Source organism: Aethalodelphis obliquidens, unplaced genomic scaffold (assembly GCF_003676395.1).
Source record: "Aethalodelphis obliquidens isolate GAN/ISIS:26980383/991018 unplaced genomic scaffold, ASM367639v1 scaffold57, whole genome shotgun sequence".
Lineage (NCBI taxonomy): Eukaryota > Metazoa > Chordata > Mammalia > Artiodactyla > Delphinidae > Aethalodelphis > Aethalodelphis obliquidens.
In genome coordinates, this window is record NW_020838001.1 from 1,577,922 (window position 1) to 1,590,484 (window position 12,563).

At 58.4% G+C, this 12,563-nt stretch overlaps 1 protein-coding gene across 4 annotated transcripts; it reads right to left on the reverse strand.

Moving 5' to 3' along the window:
• Positions 1–224: 224 nt before the first annotated feature.
• On the reverse strand, positions 225–11,823 carry LSM14B (LSM family member 14B). Of its 4 annotated transcripts, XM_027086815.1 has the most exons (10): positions 11,570–11,823; positions 9,571–9,734; positions 8,326–8,461; positions 7,437–7,553; positions 5,088–5,255; positions 4,779–4,856; positions 4,403–4,564; positions 3,907–4,057; positions 1,993–2,178; positions 225–1,440 (listed from the first exon to the last, which is right to left on the reverse strand). In XM_027086815.1, exons 1-9 carry the CDS (start codon positions 11,694–11,696, stop codon positions 2,007–2,009), a joined length of 1,275 nt encoding a protein of 424 aa, XP_026942616.1. In that variant the 5' UTR covers positions 11,697–11,823; the 3' UTR covers positions 225–1,440; positions 1,993–2,006. The 4 variants fall into 4 exon arrangements, with proteins under 4 accessions (XP_026942616.1, XP_026942618.1, XP_026942617.1 ...); XM_027086817.1 differs by lacking the exon at positions 7,437–7,553; XM_027086816.1 differs by lacking the exon at positions 4,779–4,856.
• Positions 11,824–12,563: the final 740 nt, after the last annotated feature.

Consider the following 12,563-nt stretch of genomic DNA (forward strand, 5'->3'; position numbering starts at 1 on the left):
CGAAGGGGCCACTCCCGAAGCAGGTTCTCTAAACTAGTGTCGAGTACCCGGAAAGCAGCACCACTCACCCCAGGAGGGTGGCTCTTAGTAACCTAGGGCCTGGCTCATTGCCCTGTACCCAGACTGGCCAGGTCTCACTCCAGAGTGCCAGATGTCCCCCAAATCTGAACTGCACACAACACCTACCTTGGGACGGTCATGTGAGCCATGATGTAACTCGGGCAACAGAGTCAACAGGATTATTTATTTCCAGAGCAGAGAAGAAGAGAGTTTTAAAGGTTTGCATGTTTGTTTATAATTACAAGTTTACATTGCTCGAACAGAGCAGCCGCATTGCTGTGTTCTAATTCTTAGCCATTAACTCCTACAAAAATAAACCTAAGCTTTTACAGTAACTTAATTGATACAGAACTAAAACCGTTCCGCCTACTTAAAGGGATTTAGTTACCAAGGCGCTTATGCTCACCACGATGCCCTGTCAGAGGGACGCATGCTTCTACTGAAGGTCTGATCCCTTTGCTCATGCAACAAATATATTCCCCACCCTCCCTCCACCCACCAGTAAAACAAAAACACAGAACTATTTACAATGGAGAGGAAATATGTTCTCGGTCAACCGACCTTGCAAAAAAAAAAAAAAGACTGGCTCATTTCCAAGTGGATGAGACACCGAACAGTGTTCGGCCAGAGTCCAACGCTGACTGGCCTGGGTCAGGGACTGGCAGGGAGAGGGCAGGAGGGAGAGGGACTCCGCAGAGGAGCTCGTCCTGGGCGCTCACCCCCAGCCCGGATTCCTATGGAAGCCACACTCCAAGCGACAGCTCCCAGCTCCCTCCCGTTCAGGGCCCCATCCTATACCTCCAGCACCCCCAACCCCGCCCTCTACCTTGAGGTCAGGGTCGTCTGGTTTGCTTCTACAACACGATGGTGGGACACCCCGCTTTCCATGCCCTAGGCCCCCCCATGCCCCCGTGCTGGCCACGCCTGGCTCCTAGGCCCCGCCTGTGGCAGTGGGTGTCAGGCCAGCAGCACCAGCGGCCAGTTGGATTACAGAGATGCACTTGGCTGCCGCATTTGCCAAATGGGATTTGGTTCCACGTTAAAAATCAAAGCTGTCCAAAAAAGGTCACAAAGTGAGGATCACACTTTCGCTCTAGAAACCTTTCTGCAAAATACCAAAACCTTAGCGTCAGGCTGTGCACAACTAAAAACGAAAAGTAGGCCAAGATACCTCAAAGAGGTTTCCCACATACACGTCCCCCCAAAAAAGTGGTTCTAACTCAGACCACGTCCAAGTTCAGTTCAGTCCAAAACATAAGCAGTAGCATGGGAATTTTCCAAACTCAGTAAACAAAGTGACCCACGTCTCCCGCAGTAAGTGCAGCGTTTTCCAACATCCTCGTAGACACAGTCTGGCGTCTGTGCCGCTTCAGCAAGAGCCTGCGAGGAGGAGACACAACATCTAGTGAGCACATCCAGGCAGCTCCCCAGCCCGAGCCCAGCACCGTGAATGAAGAACAGGGACTGCTGAACCTCCCTCCCACCCCAAGTCAGGCTGGGGCTTCCCAGACCTTCCCATCACAACCCGAGGTCATCGTTTTTGTTCACACCGGGGTGGGGGGGAGGCAGCTCCAGGTCCCACCCGAAGCCCACTCACACCCAGACCCTAAGGGGCACACACGTCACCCTCGACCTAGTTAAAAATGCAGACTCAAGGTCAGTGCAAGGCCAGGCTGGAGCTGAGGCCTGGCTTGTAACCATCGCTCCTTCCTGACCACACCGGAGTGGGGAGCACCCAGCCCTCCTGCACCTGGACCCTCACTTTGACAACCCCGGGGCCTGGGTCCCACCGTCCCCAAGAGCCCCCTGGGGGATTCACTCAGGGGGTCGGGGCCTCAGTTTGGCCTCGATACCAACGCTCACCGGCTCCTACCTGGGCAGCCCCGTCCGGATGCCCTCCCACTAAAGGACCCCACGGCTCCCCTCACTCACCTTCAGCTGCCTCCTTACACCCTGCCAGTCCCAGCTCTGTGGGAAGTCGGGTTACGACGGGTTGCACCGTTGCCCCTGCCCCCTCGAAATCCACCCCGGAAACTACGGCCACGAAGAAACCTTCCCGACACCCCGAAGGTCTCCGTGTTGAGCTTCCTCTCTTCAGCCCACGTCGTCCGCCTGGAACTGAACGAAGACAAGGAGCATGAGACCGACTACAGCGGGCACCTCCTCACAGCGTTCCGAGGCAGGCCCCAGCCTCACACAGCCTGGGGAGGGAGAAAGGACCGATAGACAGATGGTGACTCGTCACTGGAGCCACTGGGGGGGCAATCCCATCAGGACACTGGAGCCTGAGACTCAACATTGCAGGGGCTCCCAGCCCAATTTCCAACCAGGCCTGTCTCCCACTGGACGGGGCTGCTCAGTATAAACCTCTCACACCTGCGTCACCTAAGGCCAGCACGCAACAGCAGCGTGCCATGAAGGAAGCCCTCCCTGCTTGCTAGGCCCAGGGCCCGTGCAGGCTCCGAGACCTGGAGCAGATCACGGACCCCTCCAGACGAGTCTCCAGAGATGAGGGGACTGGGCTAAACAGAGCAGGGTCCCCAAGGCTATGACACGTACGCTTTGGGGGAGGTGCGGACGCAGCACCAACGCCGCCAACACTCGTTTCTGCACCTCCAGCAAGGACCCCCCGGTGTCCAACTGTGTGCCACAAGGCTGCTTATAGGCAGCTCACACGCAACACACCCAGCCCGACCCCCTGCTCTGCTGCCCCCCCCACCCTCCTCACTCCAAGCAGCAGCAACCGCAGCCTTCAGCCATCCAGGTTCCCCTCACAGCCCATCAGCAAACCTTCAGGGCATGGCAGAGGCCAAGCCTCCCTGCCCTCCTCCAGCACTGCCCACTACCCCAAAGCCTCTGACGTGACCACTCAGCTTCCATGCCTGCCCCACCTCTGCCCACTCTCCACAAAGCAGCAGTGAAACCTCAGACAGCACTGCTCTCCCCAAGCCACCGTCCCATCTTCATCGCTCCTCCCTGACCCCCCCCAGGCTCCGCTCCAGCCACACAGCAGCTGCACGTGCCCGCCTCCGCCTTGCCTCCGCTTCACACCCTGTCCCGCGTTCACCCTCCCACTGGCTCCCGAACCCCACTCCCCTCACACCCAACACACGCCCCAACCTCTCCCGCCTCACTGCTAGATGTTATCTCGTGCGCCTGTTTTTTTGTTATCTCTTTCCCCTGCCAAAACCTAAGAGGGGTGGTGGGGGGAATGGGGACCTCCCAGCTTGCTTTCTGCTGTTCCCCCAGTGCCCGCAGTGTGTCTGCTACTCCATTTGTGAACGAAAGGATCTGAGTTTCCACACCATGCCCATTCTGTAGACTTCGTTTACTGTCTAGCTGGTTCTCCGGCAACATCTGAGCACCAGCTGTTGGGTGCTAAAAGCAAAGCATGTGACAGAGTCCCCGGCCTCAGGCAATCAGGTGGGTGAAAGAATGCTGTGGACACTCCTGCCAGCCGCCTCAGGTAGCAAGGGCCTCAGGCCACCAGGTCAGACCAAGAAGCAGGCCCAGGCGAGGTGGTACAGAACGGGAACATCGACGCGGTAGGGAGGGTAGTCCAGCCCAACCTTGATGAGAAAGAGGCAGCTGAGCAAAGAGGGGCCGGGACCTGGGTCAGATCCCTCAGGTGCCTGTGACTGCCAGGGCTTCCCACACCACCACCTACCGCTGGCACCGCTGGGCCTGACGTACCCATTACAGTAAAACTGTGAGCCTAAGAGATTTGCCTTGAACCTAAGATCTGGGTTTGGTCTCCAAGAGAGCGTGCCCCAGTCTCAGAGTTTGGGGGCAGAGTGTCTTCCCGCCAGCTCCCCCAGGCCTTGCCCGGCCCCACAGCCCCCTGACCTGGTCTTGAGTTCAGAGGAAATGTTGTCAAAGAAGGACTTGGATTTGTCATAGTAGCAGTTGGGCCCCAGGTGGTCCTCCTCAGCAGGCGCCTCGTCACTCTGGGTCACCACCGCCAGGTCCTTCTCCTCCCCTTTCTCAGCTTTGTCGTCTACACAGAGAAGCAGAGCACTGAGAGGCCAAGGAGCAAAGCACCTTCCACCAGGACAGGTCCTCGCGGGGCCGCTCAAGGGTTGTGCTCAGGCCTCAGGGAAGCGGCCGGGAGTGCCCTGCACTACGCGGAAAGCTCTGCTGGCTGCTGGCCTCGTCCACCCCTGGGCCCTGCAACCTGCTCTCATCCCCCGAGCACGGGCCTCCCCCCGACTCCTCTCCTTCCTGGGAACTCCTCAGACAGCACGGCTTCCCCGCCGACCACCATCCCAGCTGCCCCCCGCCCCTGCCAGGCTCTCCTTGACCTGCGCCGTGGGCACTCCTAGGGTGGGGCAAATTTTCAAACCTTTAAAATTCAGTTTCTTCTTAAATTCTTTGTCCAGCTCCTCTCGGTTGAACTGGGCATTTGCACTCTCAAAGTCAAAGTCGCCTTCAAACTTGATTGTGTTTTCCTTGACGGTAGTTGGACGGCTTTGCCCTCTGGAGCGATTCCTTGTTCGTCTGTTCCCTGTGAGAAGGAAAGGACAGCCCTGGCTGGTAAGCCACTAACTCAACATTACTCGGTGTGAGACAGCAGACAAGGCGGGGACAGAGCACACTGAAGCTGCCGCTGAGCCCAGCACCCTGAAACCGTCACCCACGGAGAAGCAGGCAGGAGCGGTAAGCGGAGTGCGACTGGGTGGTTCTCGGCTCCCCAGAACTCAAGTGGCAACAACCGTTACCTGATCGCCTCCTCTGAGGTCTTCTGTTCTCGTCATTCACCTGCCCTTGAGTCTGCCCAGCTGCCGGCTGAGCTACATCTAAGGCGCAAAAAGGAAGAGTAAGGCAAAGCGCCTGCGAAAGCAGAGCCCGGGGACAGGAGCAGAGCCTGGCGACGGGAGCAGGGCGGCGCCACCGGGGACTGCGCAAGAGCCGGCCCTGCAAAAGCCTACAGGGTGGGGGTGTCTAATTAAAGGATAAAAAAAGAACCCCAGGAAGCGCTATGCCACTGAGAACACGAACAAACTCCAGGGGAGTGTGTATTTAAGTACCGCTGGCAGCCTTGCTGCTTGGCGGGGCTGGGCGCCCGTTGAGCTGCATCCCCGCGGTGCCCTTGCCAGGTAACAGCTTTTTGGTGTTCAGGTTATCAAGAGAACCAGTCTGGACAGCCTGCTCCACCATGGGGCTCTTGCTGACTGAGACAGCCGGAAAGCCAGCTCCTGAGTTGAGGAGGAGGAGAGGTTAATAACAGAGACAAGGAGAAGGCCACACCCCCTCGCCTCCCCCCGCCCCCACTCCTCGTCCAGCTGGCTGTGCGGCAGGAGGAAGGCAACCGCCTGGAGAGGTTTTACAGAACCCAGGCAAAGCCCCCACCCCGCACCATCCCCTCTGCGTCTAGCCCAGGCAGCAAAAAAGCCAGCAGGCTCCCCCAGTTAGGGCATCCGGAGGAGGGAAAAACACCCCAGCACAATAAGCACCTCTCAAGCGGCTTAGAAAAAGCTTCCCCCAAACCACACAAGCTCTAACCCCAAGGGGGCTCGACAGTCCCGAGATGCCGGTGAATTCACAGTCTGAGAATGTGTTTCGCTCTGGGCCATGCTGGACAAGAACCATCCCAGTCTGGCATCTTCCACAAAATGCAGTGCTCAGCCTTTGAAGTTAAAATTCTAGAACACTGTTGTTTTTGCTTAAGAAACAACAAAACCAAAAAGGATGAAGTGATGAGAGCTGACTACAGAGAAATAACAGCCTGCATTCCTCCGGGTGAAGGCTCATCGTAAGAAACGAAGGGTTCCCAGGCTGCCCTTGGAGACGGCGCTGCACTGAGTCTGTTCCCACTACACGGCATCACCAAGCCTGAGTGCAGGAGTGCTCAGAACCCGGCCTCAGTGGAGGTCCCCCTCACGAGACGGGCCTCTGCCGCAAGAGGACAGAGAAGGGTGTGCCACACACATCAGGCCATCTCCTCCCTTCCCTCTCCCACGTTCCGGTGGGCACTGTTTAAATGGGACAACTGAGGACTGGGTGGAGGTGCACAGACTTTTGAGACAGAAAAAAATGAGCCCTAACCACGGAGTAACTATTATCGGAGGGGCAGCCCAACACAGTGAAGACTGGACAGTCTACCTTTGTTTTTAAACATAGAGCAGAAACTACTGTCAGAAATTACTCTGAGAAATTCCTCACAACCGGATCAAAAGTACTCAAAGGGCAGGCCCTACATACTGATACTTTTTTTTTTCTTTGTTGCCCGTGCGGCATGCGGGATCCTGGTTCTCCCCGACCAGGGATCGAACCCGTGCCCCCTGCAGTGGAAGCATGGATTCTTAACCACTGGACCGCCAGGGAAGCCCCCTTACTGGTACTTTTAAGTGTCCTCTGCGATGGGCATTCATTGACCTAGACCACTTTCTCTGACCTAGCGCCTCACTCAGCACGGCCCTTCCTGAGCAAGACAGCAGCTTCCTGCTCACGCTGTAACTGGATGGGGCAAGGATCTTGGGCTCATTTGCTTTTCATAAAAAAAGATCAGTCAAACTATCTTGCCCTAAGAGCAGTTTTATGTAAATGACCCTAAGGACAATGAACTATCTCGTGCAATTTTTAAGTGGGGAAAAAAACATCACTACCGCTGTACTCAGATCCACTGGCATCCATGCAGGAAAGCAACACATGCAAAGTAACAGACTGACAGTAGTTGTGTGCCATAATGAAAGCCCCAGGCATCATCTTGGACAGAGTCTCTGCAAAGGTGAGGGCGGCGCACACGGTGCTCTCACATCAGACCTCCGGTGAAAGGAGAAGGCCCAGAAAGGGCAAAAAACCGCCCACAGGTGCGGCACCCGGCAGACAGGTGGGACAAACCAGTGTTACCAAGCCAGTCATCAGGCCCACTGCTCACCCGGTCAACAACTCAGGCTAGCCACCCAATTTTAATGGTGCTTCATTTTACAAAGACACCCGAGGCCCCCGATGCTAAACACCCTGGATGGGTGAGGAATGTGCCACACGGATCCTAGAGCAGCATGCCTGTTACATGGGGGATCGCCTTGCAGTCTTACCCAGCAACCTACACTGCATTTAGGACCAGCAGAAACCCCAGGAAGTGGCCTTCTGTGCAGAGGGACGTTTCCCATACGTGGCAATCACAGTACAGGTCAAAACAGACCCTGGACCCAGGAGAGCGAACAAAGTGTACTGCTGGTTCTTTCTAATACCCTCTTTAAAACTGTGAGAGTTAATAAGTCAGGATTACGTGCAGAAACACACAGAGGCAGTTTAACTGATCCACGGGCTTGGCAAATCATCTGCTACAGCTACTGTCATTCTGGTCTACTGGTTTACCCCCTCGCTCAGGATGGCTCGCAAGACAGCATGCAGTTCTGCAAAACTGCTGTTACCCTTGGAAGTGAGCTGATGTGACTCTGAGGACATGTCAAGCTCTGAAACGGGCTGTGGAGATGGAGAAGAACTAGGGCTGGAAGCCGCGGCTGAGGCTGGAGGGCTTACCAACTTTTCTAAAAGAAGATAAAGGAGAAAAGAGCAAAAAAAAAAAAAAAAAAAGGCACACAAATAAGTAATGAGAAACTCGTCTTGTGTATAGCAGGCTTGGAAAGAGCCCAGCCATCTCTCATAGGACACTTTGCTCACACACGCCTAATCTAGAAACGGGGAGCCAAGCTGAGAAGGGCTCCTGCACCCCAGGAGCAGCAGTCAAGACAACAGGCTCTTCTATTAGAAGCATGTGACTCTTACGAGTGAAGGGGGTGATGCCTGCGACTCTGGGGTTTGAATGTGCCGCAAACCTATGGGCAGGGTGACTCTCACTCCATGCGTGTAGAAGCGAACCTTACTCAACCTTAGGGGAGACTTCATTTTTGAGCAAAGCACTGACACGAGAATGGAAAAGGATAGGATAGGTGGGCGTTGCATTTAACTTTTATATTTATAGGCTGACAAATGTGCAAATGGTTAGAACTCATCTGTAATTACACACATCGGTTATTTCTTCTTTGAACCAGACATACCACAACTTCCACCCAGACACAGGCTGACACTTTAAATGAATTTTGATTCGATTCATCTGTTCCAAAACTCACTCTGCTGCCTCTTCCACTCAACTGAGGAGTTCCTAAGCGTTCTAACTAGTTGAAGGGCCACTGAAGAAGGTGCTCAGTATGCACTGCCAGCTGAACGTGGCACGAACACAGCGTCCCCACCACCAGGGTCTGGCCCCGCTCCTGGATGTCACGGCACAGGCACTTGACCAGGTAGAAAAAGGTTACTCACCTAAACCCAAGGAAGCGGCATACTGCTGGCTGAGCAGGGAGCTGGCGGCCAGCTGGTTGTAGGGCGGCATCCCTCGGAAGGGGCTGTAAGGCACGTGTGGCTGGAAGGAGGAGGCCGAGCCCGAGCCCAGGGAAGACTGAGCAATGAGACACACAGGTGAGAGCAGCTCCAGGCCCTCCTGTCACCCTACCTGGCGAGCACCGTGCAGACCGGGAAAGGCAGCCTGATTTGTCAGCCTGCTCCTGGAGGCTGAGGCGGCACTGAGGGGCGTGTGAGCCCCCAGGGTGGCCTAAGGGGCTCAGAGCTGCCTTTTCCACGTTCACCCCCAGCTTCACCTGCCAGGTAATTCTAACACGACCTTCTCCTAACTCCGTGAACCCCTCTAGTGGCCCCACTGCCGGTCGTCAGGGAGTCCAGGCTCTGCCAGGGACGAGGATGGCGTCCTCACCTGGGCCCTGGCCCCAACACGCCGGGGCACAGCTGTGTAGCCGGGGAACTACCTCCACGCGACGTCCTCTCTCCAGCTCCCCATGCTCCCGGGAGGCCCCTTCATCCCTCAAGGCCTGGCTCGAGCACTTCCCTCTTCTGGAGTTCCCAAGAGCGCTCACCTCAAACCTTTCAGAAGTCTGGCCCAGAGCTTCTCCACGTGCCCACACAGCCCAGCGTGCAAGCCCCACCCCGCAGGGAGCACGCTCTGTCCCGGCCCCTCCTGCAGCGTGAGCCCCGCAGGAGTCGGTGAAAGTCGAGGTTTACAAGCCAAGAAGATATGACCCTGGACTCCCTAGTAATCCTGGGCAGAACACGTCATAACACAGCAGGCAGGCACACGGCGTGACACCTGCGAATTCAGCATCCCACAACGCTGACTTTAACATCGGGGCAGTGTTGAGAGAGCGAGCCCTGCTGTCCCAAGTCCCTACTAGCATCTCTCTCACTCCCGGCATGCACCGGGGCTTCAGGCTTACCCACCCGAGACAAAGGACAAACGCCGGGTGCCGGCAAGACTAAGAGCACTGCCCCCTGCACCGCCCAACACGCTGGGCCGGCCTCACTCTACAGCACACCCTGTGCATGCCGCAGATGAAGCCTCCCACAGAACGCCAAGAGCCAGACACAGTTAAACTGCTTTTCATGAAGAGGCTGTTCCTCGAGTTGAGCGCTCTGGCCAGATGACACCCAGCTCCGTCTGGAAGCCGGCGCCTCTTAGAGACAGCGCCCACGGCAGACATGGGGCAGCGCACTTACTTGAACAATAGCGGGGTCCTGAGGGAGCGCGTGCTGGGCTTTCGGAGGTTCGCACACGGTAATGTCTTTGATGTCACTTCCCCGGAAGATGATGTACTCATAAACTTCCTCTCTAGGGGGGGCAGGCCTATCTGTGGGACGGTCTTCGGTACCGAAGGACCTCACTCAGGGGTTGAGAAAGAGAAGGGTTACGTTGTCATCCTCGACCAAGTGCATTCAATCAGCCCTCCCGCAGGGGCCGTCCACAGCACGCAGCTTCCACGCCTCAACTGCTCCACCCCAGATTATCAACGGACAATACCTACAAGACCCCAGCTGGCAACGCTCCAAAAAGTTCTAGGTCGCAAAGATGACCACGAACGATTCAGAGCCTGACAGTCTCCCTTCCAAACACAGAAGGCCAGCGCTCCCACAAATGACGCCTGCTTTGCAAATCCCCCCCGCCCCCCCATTCACATCTGACTTTGCAGATTAAACAGCCCCAAAGCTGCTTTTTGATTGAAGCCTCGCAACACACCACCCCTGGGGAGTCTGGTTTCTTCTGAGAAAAGCCAGCAGGTTGAGTGTCATCCCCACCCTTCTGCCCACGACGAGCCTGGGAGGAGCTGGTAGAGAAACAATGGGAGAAAGCGGCCCAGAACGTGGACCCACCCCACGAGCGTCCGTCTCCGGAGGGGTTTCCTAGGGGATTAACCCCTACCGGCAGGGTTCAAGGAGCCCCAGCGAGTGCCTCCTTCTCAGGTCTCTGAGGCAGAGCTGGGCTTGAAGCGCCTCTGTCTCTAATCCTAGCACAACTCCCGCTGAGGACCAGGGACTACGCTGGGCCTCAGTTTTTCCAACGGGGGTCTCAGGCCAAATGTAGCCAAAAGCCAAGAGTACAAGTGACCACAAAATCTTACAGTACTAAACTATGTCCTGGAGCAACACATCTATCGGAAAACTTAAATACTAGGCTTTCAAAGGAGCTACTCCCAGAGCTGGGAACTGACTGCGACCTGGATGGAGGAGGCTCCCTCTAACACAGGAGCACGTAGCTGCGCCTGGACCCTTAGAGGCCCAGCCCAGTGTCTCCAGCCTAACAAGACCAACCAAACAAACAGGGTTTCTGCAGACCTGGCTGCACTCAGCACTTCCAAGAGGCAGGGGAAGGACACTAGTCATCGTCCCTGGAGGACGAAGACAAAGAAACTTTGGGCCCACCTCCTGCCTCAACACGCTCAGAAAAGGCTCTGGACTCCGGCAAAGCCACAGTACAGCCATCTTTCTCTAGGTCTCCCAGGGACTTCAGTGTGGTTACCAGCGCCCGCAGGGAGGAGTCTGTCACAAAAGGGTAAACCCACAGACTAAAACGTCTGAATTAGAGTAGGAAGACGCTTTAAACGGGAGCATGGAGCCGCCAACCGATGCTCCTATCCCGACAGGAGAATCCATTAAAACGTGGTTATTTGTTCAGGCTCAAGGCCCCAGCTGCTTAATAGGTTCCAGAAGGGCTTGCACAAGTCGCGTTTTCTCGTTCTCCAGCCTTCTGGGGAGGCCCCGAGGAGACTCCGGGCCCCTAGCCCCACCCCTCCCCCACAGGGACCGGGTTCTCGGCGCCAGCCGCCCCCTCCGCCCTCGGGCAGCTGGGGAGGAAACAGCCTAGCAACGCCGACCCCCCACCTGCAGAGGTGGGCTACGCCGCACGGGGGGGGGGGCGGCACCGCGGGAGCTAGACCCGCCCCCACATCCCCACCGCAACCCCGGGCAGGGCGGGCTGGCCGCGCACGATTACGCTGCCGCCGCGGCCCGGGGAGCCCATTGTGCAAGCCGAGCCCCGGAGGACAGGGGCGGGAGCGGCGCGGAGGCCCAGGGCGCCCCGGTGGGCGCGGGCAGGATGTGGGGGTCGCCCCGGGGGGTGAGGCGGGACTGCGGAGGGGCGCCCGGGAGGGGGTAGGGCGGAGGAGGCGCGGGCCCGGCTGTTGGCGGGGGCGGGGCGGTTGGGGCGGCCGCGGGGCGCTACCTTTGGCGAGCGCCACCGTGGAGTTGTCCGTGTCGATGGTGTAGAGAATGCCCTCGTAGCGGATCTGCGCCTTGGAGATGAGGCTGATCTTGCTGCCCAAGTACGGGGTGCCCGAGGAGCCGCTCATGGCGGCGGCCGCCCGGCCGGGCCTGGCCCGCTCGCCTCCGCGCGGTCGCCTCGCCGCCCGCTCCTCCGCCTCTGCGCCGCCTCACTGCCGCCCGAGGGCCTGCGCGGGGACCAGAGAGCGAGGAACGGCGCGCGGCCGGGGGGCTCTGAGGGGAACGCGGGGGAGGAGGGGTCGCAGCAGCCACATCCGGGTCCTGCGCCGCCACGCCCCGCCCCCGCACGCTCACCGCCCATTGGCTCGCCTCGCCGGCCTCCCTTTAAATATGGCCGCGCTGTCGGCCTGGGGGCGGCCCCGCGCTCCGCGCCTGCGTAGCAAGCGTCGCCTGACCCGGCGGGCTTTCCCCTGCTCTCCGCCCCACTTCTCGGCTGGCTCCCGGCGGGCCCCGCGCGGGGTGGGAACACGAGACCCGGCGGGCGGGCCTGGAGGAGGGGTGGGAATCGACCGGGGCGGAGCGCGCGTCCGCGGGAGGGGCGGGGGAGCACGTGTGAGGGAGGGGGCGGGGCGCCAAAGCTCCGCCCGCCGCGTGTACCGCCCTTCTCAGGACCCGGGTGCGGGGAACCTGTGGATCGTGTTTCCCGGTTTCAGTTTCCGCTGAACAGCAGCGTACCAGACGCTTTCCCCCCTCCTGGGCCGGAAGGCTGGGATGCGCCCCACTGTCACTTTCCCCAGGGGCAAAGGCTGGGGGTCCCTTCCCCGGAGAGTGACGGGGGCCGGGGTCACTGCCCGTGGGGTGAAGGTGTGGGGCCGGGAGGTCTCTTCCCCGGGGTAGAAGACAGGGGGCCGGGCCGGGGTTATTGCCCGCGGAGTGAAGACGGAGGGTGAGGGGTGGTCTCTTCCCCGGGGGCGAAGGCGGGGGACCAGGGTCAC

What these genes read in the sequence shown, in the direction of transcription:
- LSM14B (XM_027086815.1), bottom strand. Translation starts at nt 11,696, where the DNA reads ATGAGCGGCTCCTCGGGCACCCCGTACTTGGGCAGCAAGATCAGCCTC. An exon ending in CACGGTGGCGCTCGCCAAAG is followed by an intron (nt 9,735 to 11,569) that starts GTAGCGCCCCGC and finishes TCAACCCCTGAG; the next exon opens with TGAGGTCCTTCGGTACCGAA. An exon ending in ACCTCAGAGGAGGCGATCAG is followed by an intron (nt 4,565 to 4,778) that starts GTAACGGTTGTT and finishes TCCTTCTCACAG; the next exon opens with GGAACAGACGAACAAGGAAT.